The sequence below is a fragment of the Hippocampus guttulatus genome, chromosome 12 (genome assembly GCF_054856545.1).
Source record: "Hippocampus guttulatus isolate MCC_2025c chromosome 12, RoL_Hgut_1.0, whole genome shotgun sequence".
NCBI classification, from domain to species: Eukaryota; Metazoa; Chordata; class Actinopteri; order Syngnathiformes; family Syngnathidae; genus Hippocampus; species Hippocampus guttulatus.
This window is the reverse complement of record NC_141272.1, coordinates 17126228-17148064: the sequence shown is the minus strand read 5'-3', so window position 1 is coordinate 17148064 and position 21837 is coordinate 17126228. Positions and strand designations below refer to the sequence as shown.

Sequence of the window (21837 nt, the reverse complement as noted above, 5' to 3'; positions counted from 1 at the left end):
TGCTACATTTCAAGCTTCAAACAGAAAGATGTAGAATTTGATGATTATTATTTTTGGGGGGGCGAAAAATCAACACCAAGTGGGACACAATCGTGAAGTAAACTTTAGAGGATATTTTAAACTTTTTTTTTTTTAACAAATAAAAAACTGAAGCCTACGGCAGCTTTGCACATCTAGAGACTGCAATCTTTGCCCACTCTTGCAGAACAGCTCCAGCTTCATAATGTTAGATGGAGAGCAATTGTGAACACCAGTTTTTAGATCTCTCCACAGATTCTCAATTGGATTGAGGTCTGGACTTTGACTTACCCATTCTAACACTTGGATAGTTCGGTTGTGAACCATTAAGATAAGATAACCTTTATTCGTCCCACACTGGGAAAATTTGCAGTCTACAGCAGCAAGATTGGGGGTGGGGTGGGGGGGGGGGGGGATTAAACGATAGATTTTACTTTGTGTTTATGTTCATTGCCTTACTGGAAGGTAAACCTCCATCCCAGTCTCAGTTCTTTTGCAGACTCCAACAGGTTTTCTTCCAAAATGGCCCTGCCCAAAATGGCTCTATCTATCTTCACATCAACTGTCACTATCTTCTTTGTCCCTCCTGAAGAAAAGTAGCCCCAGACCATGATGCTGCCACCGCCATGTTTGACAGTGGTGAAAGTGTTTTCATGGTGATGTGCATTGTTACTTTTTCGCCAAACGTTTTGCATTTAGCCCAAGAGGTTCTGGTCTAATGTGACCAGAGCATCTTCTTCCACATGCTTTTTGTGTCTCCCAGGTGGCATGTGGCTAGGCCTCTCACAGTAATTACTTTATCGACTTGGCACTCGATGAGCAAAAATGGAGAAGATATTTTTTTCACACACGATAAATGGTCATTTACGTGCGTGTTTGTTCACATCCGCCATCAACGTTCACTCGTGCTGCTTCATCACCTCGTCTGTCAGTCAGCCTGCTCGCTGCTGTGGAACTGTTGGTACTCACGCAAGCACACATGAACACCAATTGTGAAACAGCTTTTGAAATCTGTTCAGTTGGTTTTGCATGTGTCCGATCGCAGCGGTCCCAAACCTTTTTTGGCCCACGGACAGGTTTAATGTCAAACAATATTTTCAGTTTCATTTTCACTTTTAAGGCCGGATAAATACAACAACAAAATAATATGATATGACCTGCATGAAAATTGTGGTATTTTCTAAACATAATAATAAACACGAATCATGACACGAGGAACGTCCTATCTGGTCGCAACACTCTCTGGTCATATATATATGTATATACATACATATGCATACTGTGTGTGTGTGTGTGTGTGTGTGTGTATGTATATATATATATATCTATATATATATATATAGATATATATATAGAGAGAGAGAGAGAGAAATATATATATATATACTGTATTGTGTGCATATTCACTACATGCTAAACTATTTATGAAACTAATTGCTGGGTTCCCTGCAATGTTGCAATGGGCGTTTGGCATGATGTCTTCAATCTGTTCACTTTTTCTTTCTAAAATGAGTCATTTTATCTTGTTTGATTCTTCTGATACCAGTAAATTGGGGGGGATGCATCATACATCAGTAGAGAGGAAAAACAACTGCTTTTAAAGTGTGATTTTTGGGGTGGAGCATTACTGTATATTCATGCTGGTTACTCCATTGCCTCAAGACCAGGGATGGGCAACAGGCAGACCCTTAATAAATACTCCAACCCAACCCCAAACAATTTATTTTGGGGGATGAGGGGGAGAATTTTATTTACTTATTTTTCATTATCGATTTCTTTCATAACCACCCCCTCCCCCACAAAGAAAATCTTCTCAAAAAATGCCGATAAACAATTTAACATTCTTATTTTGTGAAAAATGAGAGGAAATGGAGATAAATCCTGACAAATCGTATAAAATCCATTGCGAATCCGCGTCTGCCCAAGTGCCAATATGCAGGGGTCAACTGTATTTTTAAGTTGTAAAAATACCATTCCCCAATAGATGGAAAAAATTCATAGTTTCAGTCTTATACTGCCCGCTGCTACGTGGGGAGGCCTAATAATTTTGGGTGGATTTGGAATGATATGCAGGACAAACAATAATATCAAGGTTTTGAGTTAGTTGATTATTAAAAAAGAAGAAAATGTCCAAAATGAGTTCATGGATGTCATACTGGTTTCTTGTTCAGCAATTTTGTGCCATCCTTCAATGGTAAGTGTTATGCAACAGAGCACTTTGCACTTGGGAACGCATACGGTGTGGTGATTTTTGTTTTTTTCTGTCAAACCCCTTGCTGTTGGTTTACGATCGTGGATCTTTCAAACAAGCATTGAAAGATGTACAGTATTATCAAAAGGAAATGTATTTTATGCATGTATTTTGTCCATATCTACAATGGCATTTTGGACATTTGGTTAGGAAGTCCTCTCTGGGTACTCCCGAGTAGCACTGATGGAAAAATTGTGACGGCTTTCTTTCGCCCTTCTTTAGACTTTAGACTCATTACCATTCTCACAACCCCTCCAACTTCTCGATATTACGATACTGTCTTCACGTTTTCCCCTCTGTGCTTTTCCCTCAGCATCCATGATTCTCTTGGGCTCTATCGAGCGTGCTCAGCTCCAGTCGCTGCTGTCCCTGCAGCTTGGACGCCCTCGCAGGCTGGAGTTCATCAGAGAGCGGGCAACAGCAGAGAAGAAGCGCCTGTCTGTTGTCTCAAACTCTGACGGCGAAGATGACCACCGGAGAGCAAGTCAGGAGGTCCGCTTCCAGGTCAGATGTCACAGGGAACTTTCAACTCATTTCTGTGTTCCCTTGCTGCTTACGGGTGCATTTTCACATTTCCTTGGACAAAAATTAACCAGATTTGAAATGAAAATGAAATTATTACACACGTTGTGAAATAGAGTTCAAGTTCATCCCCTTTCCAAATACCACATTCCGATTTTGTGACTTTTCTGACAGTATGTTAGGGTCTTCAGCATTGAACATGTTGCGGCATAAACATTGTACCATTACTTTTTAGCGGGTTATTTCCTTACATGTGATCTCGCTGTCTAGTAGTGAAGGGCCTCTTTTCCATCCATCTATCCATTTTCCGATCTGCTTTATCCTCACAAGGGTCATGGGGGGTGCTGGAGCCTATCCCAGCTGTCCTCGGGCAGTAGGCGGGGGACACCCTGAACCGGTTGCCAGCCAATCGCAGGGCACACAGAGACAAACAACCATCCGCGCTTGCACTCGCACTAGGGTATGCTATATTTGACCTGCAAATTCAACTCAAGGATGCTTTAGAACTTGAAGCTCCTCCTTAGCCGTGGGATGGCTGAGATCCGACTGGAGCGCCTAAAGGCTCTGGATTTTGTGGTTCCATCTTGTTGGCACACCTTTGCAACATCACATGAACATCTGGGGTGAAGTGAGGCCAGAGAGTGTGTTCCAACTACTTTGTACAAGGGAGGATAACACTCCTCAGCCTTCCTGAAAAGGTCTATTCAGGGTTTATGGCTGGGGTGGGGGTGGGGGGGGGGGGTTGCCGGTGTTCACAGTGCTAGCAGTTCGTTGGATTTGTTTCTAGTGACACCGTCATCACTGTCCTTTGCCACCCAGTATGCTCATAAGCTATTCTTGAGTACAGAATTTGTAAGCACAGCTGAGGCTTTCAACTGTTCCACTTTAGTATCCTCGACAGGTGGATTGTTACAGGAACTGAACCGTAAGCTTTGACCGTAAGCACAAGATCACGGATACAAGCACATGAAATGAGGTTCCTCTGCAGAGTGTCCAGGCTCTCCCTTTGAGAGGTTGAATATCTCAAGAGGAACCAGATTAGGTGGTTCCTGCTTCTAATGTGGAGGCCTCCTGGGCGTCTCCCCGGTGTCGTGTTGCAATCACTTGCCCCAGGGAGGAGGCCCTTGGAAAAACCCAATTCATGTTGGAGAGACTGTATTTAATGCCTCGAGATCCCCATGAAAGAGCTGGATGCAGTGGCTGGGGAGCGTGAAGTCTGGGCTTCCCTCTTAAGGCTGCTGCACACACGACCTGACTGCAGATAAGCAGAAGTTTGGATGGATGGAGGGATGCTTATCCTGCAGTAGTTGTCAAAAGTATTTAACTTACTGTATGTTTTTTGTATGTGCGTTTGCAGATCTCGACTGAAGAGTCTTCATTCAGTCCTACTCGTCCAGTTCCTCAGAAGCCCTTGAAACCTGCTCTGAAGAGACCGTCCGTGGTGGAGCGGCCCATTGATATCCCCATCGGTGTGTCATACTGTTACTTTATTTATTTCTCAATGAGAGATTGACTCGTTCATCTTGACAAATGAAAAATCGGGAACTTCGACAGTGTCAGTGTAAATATTCATCATTTTAATTCCAGAGGATTGTTGATACACAGGTCAACTAATTCTCATTTTTCAGATCATGACTTGCATTTGCAAACTGGAATAACAATAAAACCTCTGTCTCATATAGCACAATTTGGGGTTTTTTTGTGTTTTGTTTTTTAACATTGTTGACTCACACAACTCATTTTCCTGTATAGGAGTTCCATAAGTGTCATAAAAAGACTGCAAAAGCTAAATGCATTTCTAGATGTTTGCTGAACTGAAGTCTCAAGAGATTTGCTGACGTCCCGCATGATGACAGGTCACAGCTTTAAGAGCAGCTTTTGAGCCATATTTTTGGAAAGAATTACTAGTAAAAGTCCAAATCTTGAGATTTGGGGAGCTTTTGACGTCACTCCTGTTCATTGTGTGACAGCGTCGGCCATTTTTGTCTCGTAGGCTCACAGGATCATTCAAGCAACTCCAGTCTAAAGAACTTGTTTTGTGCCAGTCCAGATGCGGAGCTCATGGAGGTGAGAGAACCCTATCCTTGAACGCACCCAACAGCAGCACACACACACACACACACACACACACACACACACACACACACACACACACACACGCACACAGTGGCTCACGACTTGCTGTTCGCACATGCTTCACACTCTCACATACATGCTTCACACTCGACAGTACAGTACCTCCCACACAAGCAAATAAATCCAATGAACAACACTGAAATCTCAGCCAACGCCAGTACAAGACACTTATTTTCCATTTTGTCTTGAGAATTGTAACTGAGAGAGCGAATCGAAGGTATTATTATTTTTTTCTCATTCAATCTACAACTATAGTATCGCAACTAACTTTCCACCGTGCTGCAGTCTATTTGCGAGATACATATTTAGAACTCGCAGGAAAGTTTGTTTTTGTTTGCTTTCCATTTCTTCAGCTGTGAAGGGTGTTTTTTAATGTTGTCTGCTTGTCCTTGGTTGGTGGAAGAAAAACAACAATGTCGAGAGCCCCGTGTCTCCTGACAGCAGGAGGCAGTCAAAACGAGTCCGGATATCTGTTGTGGTAAGAGAGCCATCATTTGAAGGCAACCCAAATGCCAGGATTCCGCCGGGTAATAGGTTCATCAGCCAATCAAAACGTATCACGCTACCATTCCATTCCAGGGCTAATTGCTCATGCCAATGGCCTGTGATCTGGGAAATGCTGACCCCAAGCCCATCTGTGCCATTGTGCCAACAACTTTTGAACAGTCTCTTCTTGTTAAACCTGTAAACTGCCTGCTGACCTCTCATTGCTGGTTGTTGCTTGCTTCCATGATTTTCAAAACTTAGCTCCATTTTGCTGGATCTGTTTTATTGGTCCAAAGGTCATGAGAGGTTATGGAGAACATTTGACCACTGAAATGGCCACACTTATTTATTGCTTCCTGACAGCGGGGGGAAAAATCCATTCTCGCCATTCTGCATTAGCAGAATTTTTAGTGCACAGCGGAACACTCTAATTAATAAAGGCAAGTTAAGCAAGCTCACCACTTTTTTCTCGTCAGTGACACAACACATAATGTACTGTACGTATTCAGAAATATAAAAAATAGGGACCAATTTGGTGTGAAACAAGGATGTTTTTGTGGGCATTAGTTGTGACGTGCTGACTGAACAAATATCCGATTTCAATATGGGATAATGGCCTGCACAGTGGTAATTTTTTTTTGAAATACTTAATCAGAGCAGTTCATCAAAATCTATTCAATCCACACTATTGTGTTGAAGCTCTTAACACTCCAGGAATCTTGTTTTTTCCTGCTTTTGAGCTGGCCGCTCTCCTTTCTGAAACCCAATTTCTGTTTTAAATTGAACACTTGTGGCTCCAGAAGTCTTCCCGAAACATCTACATATAACTTTCATCTTACTTTATTTGAAAAACAAGTGGTCAGATGTTCGACAAGTTTGAGGCTGTTCAAACCTGGCATGCTGTTCTTTCCATCCTTCTGTGTCACCCGAGGTGTCCAATCAGTGACAACCTCCCAGAGTTGGCATCGCCTTTCTGGAGTGGCCCAAAGTCAGATTGTGTGTTTGGAAGTCTGCGATATTCAGTGGACTAAATACTCTGAATTGGGAGAGTGAGTTCTCCTGTGCATGCAGCTATACGTACTGTATCACAATTTGAGAATCATATATTTTCATAAGAAGGCATGTTTGAGCAACAGCTCACCTTGTATGAGAGCGAAAAAGGATAATGCATGAGAAGTGCAATCGACAAATTGTCATTCTTTGACTGTGACGTTACCTGCTGTCAAATTACCAATTGCTATATTTGCATTATTGGATGGCAATCATTGATTTAAGCATCTGATTGTAAGTTGAAAAAATACAAATCCCATCAACATCTGCTTTGCTTTGATGGCATGTGATAAATCAAACAATCCTTGATTACCTATCACATGATCATGTCAGCAAAGTAAATGGATTTTCTCATCATTCTGTATGCAATGCCATTCCCTTCACCAGGAGCCACCACCCAGCCTAAGGGGTTTCTTTGGGGTGAGACAAATATTATTCCCATTCATTCTAAACCTTTGAATGTGAACATATAATGAGAAACACGTTTTTCAGCACTTTCAAATCTGTACTTCCAAATCGAGGCGATGCATATCAATTTGTCGGACTGCACGGTGAACGAGTGGTTCTGTTTGAGTCACAGTTTTTAAGTTCAGAATGTCAGGTCCAGCCTTCCTGTGCGGAGTTTGCATGTTCTTCCAGTGCTTGCGTGGATAGTCAGCTGATATTGTCCTTCCGGTGGAAGCAAGCTACTGTATTCTCCGCACTATAAGGCGCTTGGGAGTATAAGGCGCACTTTCATTGAATGGCCTATTTTAAAATATATATAGGGCGCACTACATTATAAGGCACATGGAATAGAAGCTACAATAGTGGCTGCAGTTTAGTTATGCATCCAGCAGTTGGAGCTATGCTAAAGGAAATACAATACAATACAATACAGCTTGATTTATATAGAGCTTTCACAACCGCTGCAGCTTTAACAAAGCACTCTACAGAACATTTAATATATGACGTCCAAGAAATGAGAATATTGATCCATATGTAGCTCAGGATGTTGCATGAAGCAAGACACCAAGTCCATAAAACATGTTTTATTATTTGGCACCCCGTGACAACTGGTCACAAACACGGACATGAAACATATAAATACAAATGGCATTACAAAACAATAAATCAAAAACAAAAGTCATGAAAACAATTGATTCAACAAAAAGGGACACAAACCTCGTGGGCTCACATCCACAAGGGGGAAAATATCCTTGCTTGTCTCCTTCTTCCTTCGTTTAGTCAGGAGTTAACTCTGCTTTTGGTCTTATCTCCGTTTCATAATGGCTGCACAGAGCTCACAAAGTAATTATCTGTTTGAGTCTGTGTTGGCGGATGCACATGTCAATTAGTGCCGGGCAGAACCCTTTTACCTTACAATTGGTTCCTGCTAATAATCACCACTAGATGGCATTGGAACACGGACAACAGAGAAACAACTCGATTGGGAATATAAAGAGACAGTAAAACTAGATATAAGGCGCATCGGTTTATCAGGCGCACTGTCGGCTTTTGAGAAAATGGAATGCTTTTAGCTGCGCCTTGTAGTGGAGAAAATACAGGAGCTTGAATTGATGCTGGCCGGCTGTTGTGAAGGCTGCTACCGCTATCTAGTGGTGGCGCCGTGAAGCATATTAGTAGTATAAAGTTGTGCTTCTACTTCAAAACCCCAAAAAAAAATGTTCTCTCTCTGAATACGGAACGCAGTTTGAGGCGTGTCTCAACATGGGGGCGATCTAAACTGTACAACAATAAAGTATTTGTTTCTCTGAAAATGAGTAGCGACATTTATTTGTCGCAAACGTTCAGAATTTATTATTGTTACTTTGAATTTGTGATGGGTGGTGCTCTTGTGAATTTGTTACCACCAGATTGCCTCCTCTAACAGCCACTCTTCGTTCGGTTCGTTAACAAATTTTGCACATCCTTTATCTCCCAAGCTGCTTTCTCAACAATAACACAATACATCTCTGTGGTTATGTTGCTGCTACTTCAAAATGAAATGAATACATATTTTGGATTTAATTGTGGCGGCCCGGTAGTTCAGTGGTTAGCACGTCGGCTTCACAGTGCAGAGGTACCGGGTTCGATTCCAGCTCCGGCCTCCCTGTGTGGAGTTTGCATGTTCTCCCCGGGCCTGCGTGGGTTTTCTCCGGGTGCTCCGGTTTCCTCCCACATTCCAAAAACATGCATGGCAGGCTGATTGGACGCTCTAAATTGTCCCTAGGTGTGAGTGTGGGCGTGGATGGTTGTTCGTCTCTGTGTGCCCTGCGATTGGCTGGCAACTGATTCAGGGTGTCCCCCGCCTACTGCCCGAAGACAGCTGGGATAGGCTCCAGCACCCCCCGCGACCCGAGTGAGGATCAAGCGGTTCGGAAAATGGATGGATGGATGGATTTAATTGTTGGACGGCGAGGCAATTATCCGCGATTGATGGTTAATAGTAAGACCTACCAGGAGACCAACAATGTTTCAAACGAGTACCAATTATAGGCTCGCTGTGTGATCTGTGCAGAGAAAACACATTATTAGTTAATTTTTGGATGTGTTAAGTGGGCTTTCAGAATCACTTTTTCGCCCGTTAGTCATTGCAGCTCGACAGTGAAGTCATACGTAACAAAGCCTTGTGGCGCCAGAGTGTGGGTGCATTTCATTGGGCTGTGACCTTTTTCTCCCACTATAAGCTGGTCTTCTTTTGTCAAATGGTGATGTTGAGAGCAGCCATTATTCTACATTTTTCGAATGTTATGTGGGCATGGTCAAGACTATGGATGACTTTATCCAAACATATTTTTCAAACCTTCTGGTTTTGCCTGTGACGGAGGAGGGATCAAGTTAGTCCCTCACGGTTCCTCTATTTGCCTGTTGTTTGTTTGGAAATGTGGATGTGTCCACGCATCACACTCTTCGTCCATCTTTATGATTTTTCAAAAGCCTTCACACCTCTAGATTGCCTCTTCCACTCCCTCTATCTCGGTCATGAAATATTGATGCAGAGTAAATGACATCAGTAGTCTGTTTCAGAGAAATGATGACGCCCAGCCTCTCAGTCTCAGTTTTCTCATTATTTTTTTCCCCCTTCTTGAGTTTTCATAATGCTGTCATGCTTTATTTATGATGACTTGTGGGCTCAAGGGTTTTCTTTTCTTGTCTGTTTGTTTGGTTGCTGTTGTTTCCTTTTTTTTTCATTTCTTATGCCATCTTTGGGGGGAAATCTCAAGGCAATATGCATCTTTTTTATTACTAATCTTTAACACGTTGAATTGACGCTTGCAGAAAACGACATGGTGACTTGATCTCTGTCCTTTTACCACTGGGTGAACAAAGCGGGCGATAGACTAACCACTTGTAAATCGCTTTCCAGTTTAAAATGACTTCTGAGTATGTTTCACACATCACTGCATTCGCTATTACCCAGAGACAAAAAATATTGAAAATTTTGCTCTGAACACTGTGTTCAGCAGGTGATAAATCGAGGGTGTGCAAAGTATGGTCCGTGGGGCACATAAGGCATGCTCCATTCTTTAATCCACAATGCGATATTTGCTGCATTTATCCATACTTTTTTTTTCCCTGGAATTGGTTTAATAAATTGTATCTATTCATTTGAACGTCATACTTCTCAATCATTGGTTTAAAAATATATTTTGAGGCAGGACTTATAGAAACACATCTACATGTACATGTAAATGGCGTTCCAATTTAAAAGTTGGATAATAGATTAGAATTGAATCTTTCAAAATAAAGCAAATCAAAAAATTTGAATATTTTAAATGGTTGACTCTTTTTTTTTTCAATGTTTTCTTTTTTTTAAATACCTCACCTCTTAATGACCTGACCCAGCAGTCTTTTCAAAAATCAAATGTGGCCGTTGAGCATCAACGTTTGCCCACCTGCGGTGCATGTAAAAATAATTTCCTGTGGTCAAATGCTGTCCATTTTCACAGATGAACTGACACCTTGACCAATTGGATCAAATTGGTCGAGAAAAAATCAAAAACACCATTGCATCAAAAAAGTAGCTGGAGGATAATTCGCTCAAGGGATAGTGGGAGAACATGAGCTAAGTGGTTGAAACATCTGGAGCCTCCAACTGTTGAGCCTCCAAATACAGATCTCGAAGCCCAAGCAGACGTTTTAAATGCCATTTTTGGAAAACGTCGAATCAATTATACATTCATTTTTATCCACGGTTGAGCTTCCTCGTCATCAGCTGAATGCATACCTACCTATAAATTGGAGGGGGGGCGAGGAGGCAGCAATACAACAGCATGATTGTAGCATTTGAAAAAGACACAAAACAGTTTTGTTATCATTTCCGAAGTTCAATAAAAGAAAGAAAAACCATGAGCTACAAAGCGGTAGCGGTTTGTAACTCAATTTTCAAGAATGAAGAACAATGGATGACGTAGAAAAGAAGTGCGGCAGAGCCAAACATTCTCCTTCCCCACAGCATTGTATTAACGACAAAGCCATTAACAATGGTGTAAAAGCCTGCCTCCTAATCAGATGTGGTGGTAAGACAGTACCGGTAATAGAATTTGTAAACGATGAGCAAAGAAGTTATCATTAGTAGCGGGAAAATCAGCAGTTAATTGCCTGCATGTGATTACTGTTGTAATGTTCCCCTCTTGCACCGTTTACTGTCTGGCAGTCGCTTAGAGAAACATCATTACTAGAAACATGAGCATCAGGGAGAAACTTTGGAATGTCTTTTTTTATTACTTTGACAATTTAAACTGTTATTCAGGCAACCAAATAGGAGGACACTCAATGCTACGTAACATACGTTTTGGGGAGGGTTTTTTTCCCCCTTACATCTGATGAAAATAATGAATTGTAGTGAAAATCCGAATTTTGATTTATTCTGATCTTGATTTGTCAGACTGATCAAAAATATTGTTGATTCGTTTAAACTAAAGTGTCACATTTCTGTCAAAGCAACAGGGCCAAAAAAGCTGAAGCATCTTTTCAACATGTCCCAAAAGGGAACGGTTGGTGTAAGTCTAGCCGTCAAAGTTGAAAAACCTTGAAAAGCGTGAATACAATAATATACAGTCTGCGCCCTCATGTTGTGTTTCTCGTGACTTAAATGCAAATTTGGCGAGTGATATGCATGACATAATTTTACACGGTGAAGTTACTTTTTTCGGTGACAGTTTCATTCCCAGTACAGGATATGATGATTTTATCTTATTTTATTTTTTGTTTTCTGTGTGTCCTTCATTTGAATTTTCAAACATGCCGTTGATGATCACTCTTTGAATTATAGTATTAACTAATTGATCGTTGTATATTTTAACGTCTACCGCCAGAGTGACTGAAGTGAAAAACGTGACTTAAAAAGTGAGGAAACCTCACACACTTCACTGCTTGCTCTTACTTCTGTGAGCATCTATAGACCGTTTTTGTTACCATCGTTACAGCTCCGAAGTATGACTTCCAATTTGAAATCCATCTGGAGCTGTAACAGCTCCCGCTCTTCTGAAACGTGTCCGCGCTTGGTCTCATCAAGTCCAGACACAACTGCCCTCTGCTTGCATGGAGCACCTCTTTCTACCCCACGGCTGCAGTTGCTAAGGTTACCAACAGGTCGTCCACTGCAGCGATGAGGATAAATGAGCTCAGGCTCCCATCAGCCCCGGGGTTATGCTTACTTTTCCCTCCCATTTTTCCTTAACACACACATTAAATTCCGAGCAAATAAACGCCCGCTTGGCAGCACGTAACTGAACGTGCACTGTATTTTTCTTCAAAGGAAGAGGGGTTGCTTTTCCAGCTTGTCAACAATGGCAACGTCCAATCGGAATTTATCAGCCAGAGGCTCTGAGGGTGGTGACAATCCATCATTATAATGATCATCTGGTGCGAATTCGCACACATCATACTCCCTCGCTCCTAAAATGCACTGTAGTCGCTCCTTTAGTCACTCATTCCATTCGTGTCCATTGCAACGCTCATGATGTGATGCATGGGTGACCACGCGTCTGTAATGTGTCATTCCATTTGCTGCAATGATAGAAACCCTGCAGTTTAAAAGCACAAATATTAGCCAGCAAGAATTCATACATCATATCATACTGACAATATGCTTCCTTGAAATTGTAATTGAATCTGTGATCATCTGTAGTCTCACAGAATTGACTAATTTATTTTTTGTGTGTGCATTTTACATCCGCAGGACGACGACGATGTGGAAGATGATATGACCATCAGAGAGGTAAGTCCACTGGTGCATTTACTGCTCTGAGTCGAAAGCCTCGGCAAGACAGAGGGGATCCTGTTCTCCCTCGCGGAGGCAACACCGACCATCAGATATTTTCACGAAACCGTGCAGGCAACAAAAAAACAAAACTCTATGTCAGGGTGTTCACCATTTGGTTTGATGTGGTGTTTCAGCCCTCCAGATTGCAAATGGATGGCTCTTGCACAAAGTCGCTACTGGCTAGTTTAACCGTGACGTTGCTCTGGGTAGCAGCCGGCCTAGCTGCTGTGAAGTGTACAGAAAATAACCCCGCTGTTACGTAACATTTGGGCAAAAGAGCCGAAACGACTCGCTCACACATTAGGTTTTCAGAAACAGGCGGACAACAAAATATTTACTTTGCAGGTTCATTTCATTCTTTTGATTGGTGTGCAGGCACTCCAGAGGCCCAACTCCAGTATTTGTGTACAAGCAATTAAAAGTGTCGTTCACCCTAATATGTCCACCTTTAACATTCTGCCGCTGCCGGTTCTGAACCTTGCACCTTCCATTATTCAAATATTGCAAGATATTGTCATTTCTACCATCAAAATCACAAATTTCTTCCGTCATATACGCACCCATACGCACATCTGCTGATTCATCACCTTACCTCCTCCCTCCTGGTTCACCACTCGCCCTCCGTCGCAGCACATATGATTAAGAAACCACTTTAGTGGGGTCCCCAGTCCACTGATTGGCTATCAGATGGAGCAGATTATTTCAACGCCGCCATCGAATAATTTGTAAGCCTTCCGTGTGGTGACTGATGACACACATAAACGGATGAGCTCCTCTGAGCATTTTTCAAGAGTGCTTTTGCTCCAGGTTTATAGCTTCGAATCAGAACTTGTGTCACCTGTTTAAGGGTCAGCAGGGGCTACTCCACTGACTGCATAAAGATGTCTTCTCATCTAAAAGTAAATTTGAAAATTGCTGCTTCTCATTTGATATACGTACTGCCTTAAAGGAGTTTACGGTCTTGAACGGCAAATAAAACTCTTGTGCTTTATATTCTTCTTCACTATGCCTTATAAATGCCCAAAATATATAATTTCTTATCATTGGTTTCTATATATTTAGGTCGGTTTAAAATCTTCTATTCCACATCAATGTTTTATCTCATTTGTCTTGTTCTTTCTTCTTATTTAACGTGAACGATCCTCTCGTGTGTGTGTGTGTGCGTGTGTGTGTGTGTGTGTGTGTGCGCGTGTGCGCGTGTGTGTGTGTGTGTGTGTGTGTGTGTGTGTGTGTGTGTGTGTGTGTGTGTGTGTGTGTGTGTGTGTGTGTGTGTGTGTGTGTGTGTGTTTGTAGATTGCAGAGTGGGAAGAGATGCAGCTTGATGAGCAGGTCAACTTTAACAACTGCAAGATTGATCCTGCCCCCTTCCAGCTCGTGGAACGCACATCACTGCACAAGGTCAGACTGTAAAGACAGCTGTGAGGTCTTATAGCAACATTTAGGTAGCGATAACTGAAATCACAACAGCAACATACCGTATTTTCTGCACTATAGGGCACTTTGGACTGCAATGCATGGCATATTTTAAAAGTGTTTTCGTATATAGGGTGCACTGCTTTATAAGGCGCATAGAATAGAAGTTACAATAGTGGCTGCGGTTGTGTTATGCACCCACTAGATGGTGCTACATTAAAGGGAATAAAATACAATACAAAACAATACAGCTTCATTTATATAGAGCCTTCACAAACAACAAAGACATGAGAATTGGTCACAAACATGGACATTAAACTTATAAATACAAATGGCATTAAAAAACAATAAAGGAAAGGCAAAAGTTATGAAGGTTTATGAGCGAGGTTTATGTGCCTTTTTGTTGAATCAAAAAGGCACACAAACTTCGTGGGCTCACATCCACAAAGGGCTAAATATCCTTCGAAGTCCTGCTTGTCTCCTTCTTCCTTCATTTAGTCAGTAGTTAACTATGCTTTTGGTATTATCTTCATTTGATAATGGCTGCCCAGAGCTCATAAAGTAGTTCTCTGTTGAAGTGTATGTTGGCGAATGCAATTAGTGTCGGGCAGAACCCTTTTATGTTACAATTGGTTCCTGCTCATAATCGCCACTAGATGGCATAGGAACACTAACAGGGAAACAACTCAATGGGGAATATAAAGAGACAGTATAACTAAATATAAGGCGCATCGGTTTATCAGGCGCACTGTCGGCTTTTGAGAAAATGGGATGCTTTTAGCTGCGCCTTATAGTGCAGAAAATACGGTACTTAAGAATAAGAATGGTGTCTCCATTACTATGGCAACCCTTCAGTACCGTCCTTTAAGTTTAGTTGCGATTAGCCCGGCCACCCCGCCGGTTTATTGTTACTTTTGATATTATTCAAAAGTTGTGTGCATCATGCATCTAAACTTTTGTTTCTTTCAGGACATTACGGACATTATTTATTTTGTAAATACGGAACATACATTGGCTCAGTATCTTTCAAATCCTTTTCCTTCAGCTTCACTTACATGTAGCAATGTGCTTGTGTTGATTGTGTTTTCTTTGCAACATGCCATAGAAAGTAGTGGGCCCAAACACACGCACACACACACCACACACACACACACACACACACACACGCGATCCTGTCGTGTTTCCAAACATGTCACCTGCTAATCCTTTGTGGGTTGCAGCTGTGGCAGTATCTAATGTCCTCCATTGAGAATACTACCTTCTCTCTGTCCTTTGTTGTATGGCTGCCGGGTTGATACCTTTTAAACATTTAAGTGAGAGAGAGAGAGAGACTGTGTACTGTCCATCTCCTCCCTCTACTGCACATTATCAAAAGCCGACACCACCCGCGCACACACACACACACACACACACACACTCTGCATAATAAATACTGCCCAGTGCTGTTTACAGACTGTCGATATATGCACTGTAGATATTGTACATGTAGCATGCAGCATGCCAACTTTTTTCTTTCTTATGCAGTATCCGCACAAAAAATTGAAAGAATTTCTTTTGCCACAATTAATCAACAGAGTCTACAGTGTGAAAATGCTGCAATCGGGGTTGCCTGGAGGGATCTTTTTGTCGAATCCAGGAATTTAACCAGTGGAGTTTAAGAATTGAAAAAGATGATGATTCTCGCATCCCAATCGATACATTCAGCCAAGTGTGTGTTGGGAGAACAATTCATCAGGGATGATCTTTGCAAGTCACAACGCTTCATTTTTTTTTTCCATACTGCTGCGTGATGGATTTGGTCTGATTTCTAGAGCAAGAGCCCCACGCTTATTCAGCTGGATTTTAACTATTCATGAAACTACTCCCAAAACTCTTTTATTTGTTCAATAATTATTACTATGATTATTTAGCCTAGCAGTTGTGAGTCTTCTTTTACTTTTCCTTCCTTCTGCCTGCTCAGTTTGTCACTTTCTTTCCAACCTCATTTGGTGATGAGGATACGTGTAATGAATGTAGCTCATTTGCTGGCAAAGAGCCGATGCTGAGCAGATTACGCAATTGGCTCCCTTCCATGAAAACGATAAAAGTAAAAGTTACTGCAGTAATAATACAGTTGAATCTTGATACTTCCACAGCCCCCAAAATTATTTTCAGGCAGTCAGCTGCTAAAGTTAGAATTGTAGGCAAATTAGTTTCACGTGCGCTGATTATAACTTGGGACCATTCCATGAAGGTCATAAGTTTGGATTTATCTTCTCATTGAACAAATATCATGAACAAGTTTGACTGCTTTTGTTTGTTTGCTTCACTGAAGCCTGGAAAATTGTATCTTTGCTAAGTGAACACATCTCTGAAGGATGTAGTAGCAGTGCAGTAAAAGCACACAAGCCGGTTTGTTGTCACCTTCATAATGTTGACCAACACAATTGCTTTATTTAACCTTTGACCATTCAGTGCGGAATAAGTGCAGACTGAGCGCCTGCCGCCTCCATAATCCAAAACGCATGAGTGATTTTTTCATTGAGAATATACTACAGCATATTCTCTTCAAGGAAACAAGTGACGTATGCTTGAAAGCCACAGCCACCATTTACTTAACAACACAGTGGGACCAAACTCAAGTATCCCCACATGCCTCCTCCGGTTCAACAGAGAGTGCAATTAAGCACTATCGGACCAGCAACCAGCTGAGCGGCCGGTAAAGTTTTTGACTTGGTGCTCCTTCTGTTGCTTTCAGCAGGATGCATGCGAGAACCTGCAGTGAGGGGAAGATTAAATGCAACTTTAACGATCCTCGTGGGTAAAAAAAAAATAAAAAATTGCTTCAGCAAATGCGGTGCAAGTCCGAGTTTGAAAGTGGAAAAAACAAGAGGCGTGTAAACAAGTTAAAATAAAGAAATAAATAACATTAAAAAAATTGGTTCAAAGTGGTATTCACAGTGCCCGTCCAGGTAATGCGCAGTGATCAAATTTCTTGGTTGGCGTAGGACACTGGATTATTTCCCTTTTCCTGCATGCCAATAAATAGTTGACATGTCTGCCCAGTTCACATTCACCATGTAGGATTGACCAGCGGCCAATCTGGGGGTGGGGGAAGAGCAGTCCATCTTTGGCCATAACTCACTGTCATACTTATGCAATAATGTATCATTATTTTGTTACTTTACTTCAAGATGGCGCCGCAAGAGTGGCTCCTATATTTTGTCGCCTACTTCTTCCTTTCATAACTTTGCTGCTGTGAATTGGGAATTTCTCCATTGCGAGACAAATAAAGGTTTTCTTATCTCATCTTAAATGTAATCAAAATAAAACACTTCATGTGTCACGCAGTCAACTGTAGTCCACGTATGTAAATCATTTGTTTATGTCGAAGATGCAGTCTGCTGGGTGCCTCGATGACAGCATTTTAGCTTCCTTTTTTTTTTTTTTTGGGCTGCAAATCATTTGTTTGTTTGTTTTTTAAAACCTTGCTGGACAAACACCCAACCCCACCCCGTGTTATTTTATTTCTAAGAATCTGAAAGTGTTATTTCGGAGGTCCTACATTTTGGCTCGCAGCATTTTAGAAGTGTTCCGGCTGTACCGTTTGAGGATGTTACAAACGTTGAAAACAGCTGCCGCCTTGCCTTTTTCCAGATGTTTGCTGTACAGCAGATGTTTGTTAAGTGGCATTATGGCGAGGGAAAATTGACTGTTTATATTGCCGAGATGTTTAAGCATCCGCAGAAGTCTCCCCTTTAAGATCACTTCAGTTAATGCTAATTCAGACAAACATTTTAACAGACTGTTGGCAGACCAAGTTCTGTTATTAACCGCGGTTACTACAGTGGACAGCTTTTCATGTTGTCAGGCTACAGGGTGCGTGAAAGGGTGAATATTTTTTGCTTTGAAGACATTATTTGATCTTTTACCGATAACCTTTCCTGATTCATGGTTGCTCTAAACCACGGGTGTCAAACTCATCATTTTATGTGGCCCGCGAAAGCAAATCAAACATGTCAACTTCTAGGATGATTGCTAAAATCTGTACCCAAATTTCAAATTCTCACATGTAATAAATAAGCGAGATATTGGAAGCAAACCCCTCATGACACTAATTTAAACAATCGGTGAATGAGCCATTATTCTTGACTTCTTTAGTTGTTTTCAGTCATAATGGCCCTCCAAGGTAAACGGTCATTATAATGTGGCCCACGACAAAAATGGGTTTGACACCCCTGCTCGAAACCATCTTCTTGTTGGCACAGAACTGTTTCAGTCTTGAAATTGGCTCCATTTTTGCAAAACTTTTATTTGAATGCCTCTCTCTTTGGTCATTTGGGGGCGGGGGGTGGGGGGAGGTGCTGGGGCTGTTTTACAAGTGATTTATATATTTTTTTACATTTATTTAATTCTTTTTTTAACAAAGACGAAAATTATAGTGTCATTTTGGTTTGTGTTTTCAGTTTCTTCTGTAGCCCCCTGTGAACAAGGATCATTTGAGAGAATGCTGTACTCTGTATGGAGTACTTTTTGGAGGGTTTTTTTGAGCAAAGAAACTGCCGTGCCTATTTAGAGTATTCTCAACTCTGCTGCTGTCTTCCTTCCAGACGCACACCATCTTCTCCCTGCTGGGCCTTGACCACGCCTACGTCACCAGTATTGGACGTCTCATTGGGGTCGTTTCCCTTAAAGAGGTAAGAACATTGTTGCTTACTACAGCTTCTTGTTCCTTTTTTTTTCTCTCAGTCAAACCACATTTTCGTTTGTGCTCAAAGCGACGACTGCCATCACTTTCCGGCACTCTGTATTTCATAATCATAATTGCAACATAACAAGCACGCACGCACTTCAGCCAAAATGATGGACGCCTCCCTCTACTTATGGAAAGTGACAAACAAAAGACTCCTTTGATACTGCCATCTCTTTCAAACGTCTGTTTTCTGTCAGTCTACACACCCTCCCACTCCATCTGCCTCATTAACAAAGTTCCCTCACCCTCCATCCACCCTCCCACTCTTTGTGAATTGTCCAGGAAGTGGAGAAAGGATTGCCTGCTAAGTGCAGCGCTCTTCGTCCCTGACATTTACCATAGGTGTTTTTGTTCCGCGTTGCATCGGCAGACAATAGCCCATCCAAAGCAGATAGTTCTGACAGACAGTCACACAGACATGCTACTCTGTCGATATGGAAGTGGAGAGATGGTTTTGTTCACGTATTCATTACTGCACTCGGGCAAACTGGAATGGGCTAATTGATAGTTCTCAGTCAAACGCAAGACCTCCGTTGGTGTATTGGGGATCCATAATTTTCAGGAAGTGAAATATTTTTTCGCAAAGTACTCACAATTCCAAGTGTTTGACAGATTAACAGTCATACGTTTTACATGTGGAAAACCCATATTGTATGTTTATCAACATTTTTTAAGAATTTTTTTAGGTTTTTTTTTTTTTTGCTTTTGCTTCCCTTGCGTTTTGTTCAGTCTCTCCGTGGTCAACTGTTTTCGTTAAATTGGAATATCACAAGTCAATGGCAGACATGTTTGAGCAATGCTTGCAAGTGGGGAGGCCTAATAAGTTTTGGCGAGTTGGAAATGTGATGCAAATGATATGCAAACTAAGTGTATCAACATTAACATTTTGAGTGAGTTGATTTTTGTCAAACAAAAAGGAGATGGTAGAAATGTGATGTTGATGGTCGAAATGATAAAATGAGTTCTTGCACTCAGGTTTGTCTTTTATCCGCGAAGCATTGGCAATGCATACGTTTCGTCTTCGACTTTCACCTTCTCCGTTATTTCTGTCAAATATCTTCAGCAGACAGCCTCAAATGTCAAGGGATAGTTCTGACTAGCACATGCTGCACTCTGATCCTGATCTCCCTCCGTATCACCTCTTGGAGAAAACATTCTGGTGTAAAATAGGAAATGGCTTGTGGACCTTAATCAGAGTGTAGACTAGCATCTAGTATGATTCTGAGACCGAAAATAGATGCAATACGGCATAATAAGAAAATTAAAGCTGGTTAAAACCATTCGGGCTCAACGCCGGCCATTTGTATCCACCTCGCTTCCTTTCCTGAACCATTTTACCTGTCTCAATGCAAACGTTAAGACAGGTGTGAATTTTCGTTTGATTTGTCATTACCTACTTCAGCTCTTTTAATGAGCTTTGTTGTTGTTGTTGTTTTATGTCGGCAGCTCTTTGCCAATTGATTCAACCCGTTAAATAACGAGGAATTAAACATATTTTTCGTAGTTTTCAAACAAACACAATTCCATTGAAGTTTGTGGAGGTGTTGTGTGGATGTGGTGTAAAACGTAAATAAAAACAGAATCCAATGATTTTCAAACTTTTTTTCTAATGACTACACAACAAAGACAAGCTATTCAAACAGATGAGTGGTATTTACATTTATTCTTTTTTCTCAAATATTTACTCATTCTGAATGTAATGCGGGCGGCACATTCCCCAAAAACTGGGACGACGGCATGATTCCCAAAGTCCCTTTTAACAACAGTCTTAAAGTGTTTGGGAACAAAGGACAGTAACTGTTGAAGCTTGATCGGTGGAATTATTTCCCATTCTTGTTTAACTCCTTCAGTGCCAGCCATTTTCAGACTCTTTTTACCTTACCCCTTGAAATAAATATACAGTTAAGTACCTCGGGTTGAATTTGTGAAGTCTGTGAAGCCCAAAAAAAATTTCTTTGGGAGTGAATTTAATGAATGACTTAATTGCTCAACAGTCTCTGGTGTTGTATTTTGAATTTCATATTCCGCCGCGCATTTTGAATGGGAGACCGGTCTGGACTGCTGGCAGGCCAGTCTAGTACAGTACCTGCAATCATTTACTGTGAAGCCATGAGGTTGTAACGTGCAGAATGTGGCTTGGCATTGTCTTGGTGAAATAAGCAGGGATGTCCCTGAAAGAAACATTCCTTAGATGGCAGCATACGTTGCTCCAAAACCTGTATCTGCCATCCACCATTCATGGTGCCTTTACAGATACTCAATGTATCCACTCATGGCCATGAATATCACCCTCCCATCACAAATGCTGGCTTTGGAACTTTGTGCTCATAAAAATTCTGATGGTCCCGTTTCTCTTGTTTTCCTCTAGCAGGTATCCCAATCAACTTGACTTGACTTCCGTCTGTTTTCTCTCCGTCCAGCTTCGCAAAGCAATCGAGGGCTCTGTGACGGTGAAGGGCGTGAAGGTGCGCCCACCTCTGGCCAGCTTCCGGGACAGCGGCACCAGCAGCAGTGAAAACGAGGCCACTGAGCTCCACAATCTGTGGGATCGCGAAAAGAGAATGTCACTGCCCGGCGAACACACACCACCGGAGTCTGACGAAAAGTCCCAGTGATGCCCAAAATAGGTAGAAGAAGCATCAAAAGCGGACACACTGAGGGTCCGTAATCGCCAAATTCCTCAGGGCTTCGGATCAATATTTAAAAGTGGAAAGAGTTCTACTGCTCCGCCGGTCTCTTCTTCTCTCGTTGTCCTTCACTGTTGCCGTAAACTCCACTTGCAAGTTTGATCTAGGAAACTTGCAATCTCCATCGCGGACCCTCCACACAAGAGCAGAACACTTCTAAGTCCTGCTCCGCACGTAGTGAAGTCTTTTTAAAAGGGATGTTCTGATGCAGACATTGCGTAGTTCATGTTGCTTGTATTGTCCAGACAATAGAGGGCTCCGTCCTTCTAGCAATTACCCACAATGCACTACC

The 21837-nt window shown here is 41.8% G+C and overlaps 1 protein-coding gene across 3 annotated transcripts in view; it reads left to right on the top strand.

Annotated features, from left to right (window-relative positions):
* Positions 1-21837, top strand: part of clcn2b (chloride channel, voltage-sensitive 2b) — a 95364-nt gene extending 73527 nt beyond the window's left edge. Inside the window, exons 17-25 of one of the 3 annotated variants that reach the window (XM_086125980.1) lie at positions 2583-2773; positions 4149-4260; positions 4785-4858; positions 5331-5405; positions 6851-6883; positions 12630-12668; positions 14007-14111; positions 18716-18802; positions 21279-21837. In XM_086125980.1, the coding sequence (XP_085982106.1) occupies positions 2583-2773; positions 4149-4260; positions 4785-4858; positions 5331-5405; positions 6851-6883; positions 12630-12668; positions 14007-14111; positions 18716-18802; positions 21279-21473 (911 nt within the window). In that variant the 3' untranslated portion in view covers positions 21474-21837. The remainder of the gene's footprint in view (positions 1-2582; positions 2774-4148; positions 4261-4784; positions 4859-5330; positions 5406-6850; positions 6884-12629; positions 12669-14006; positions 14112-18715; positions 18803-21278) is intronic. The other 2 variants (XM_086125981.1, XM_086125982.1) reach the window with 2 other exon arrangements.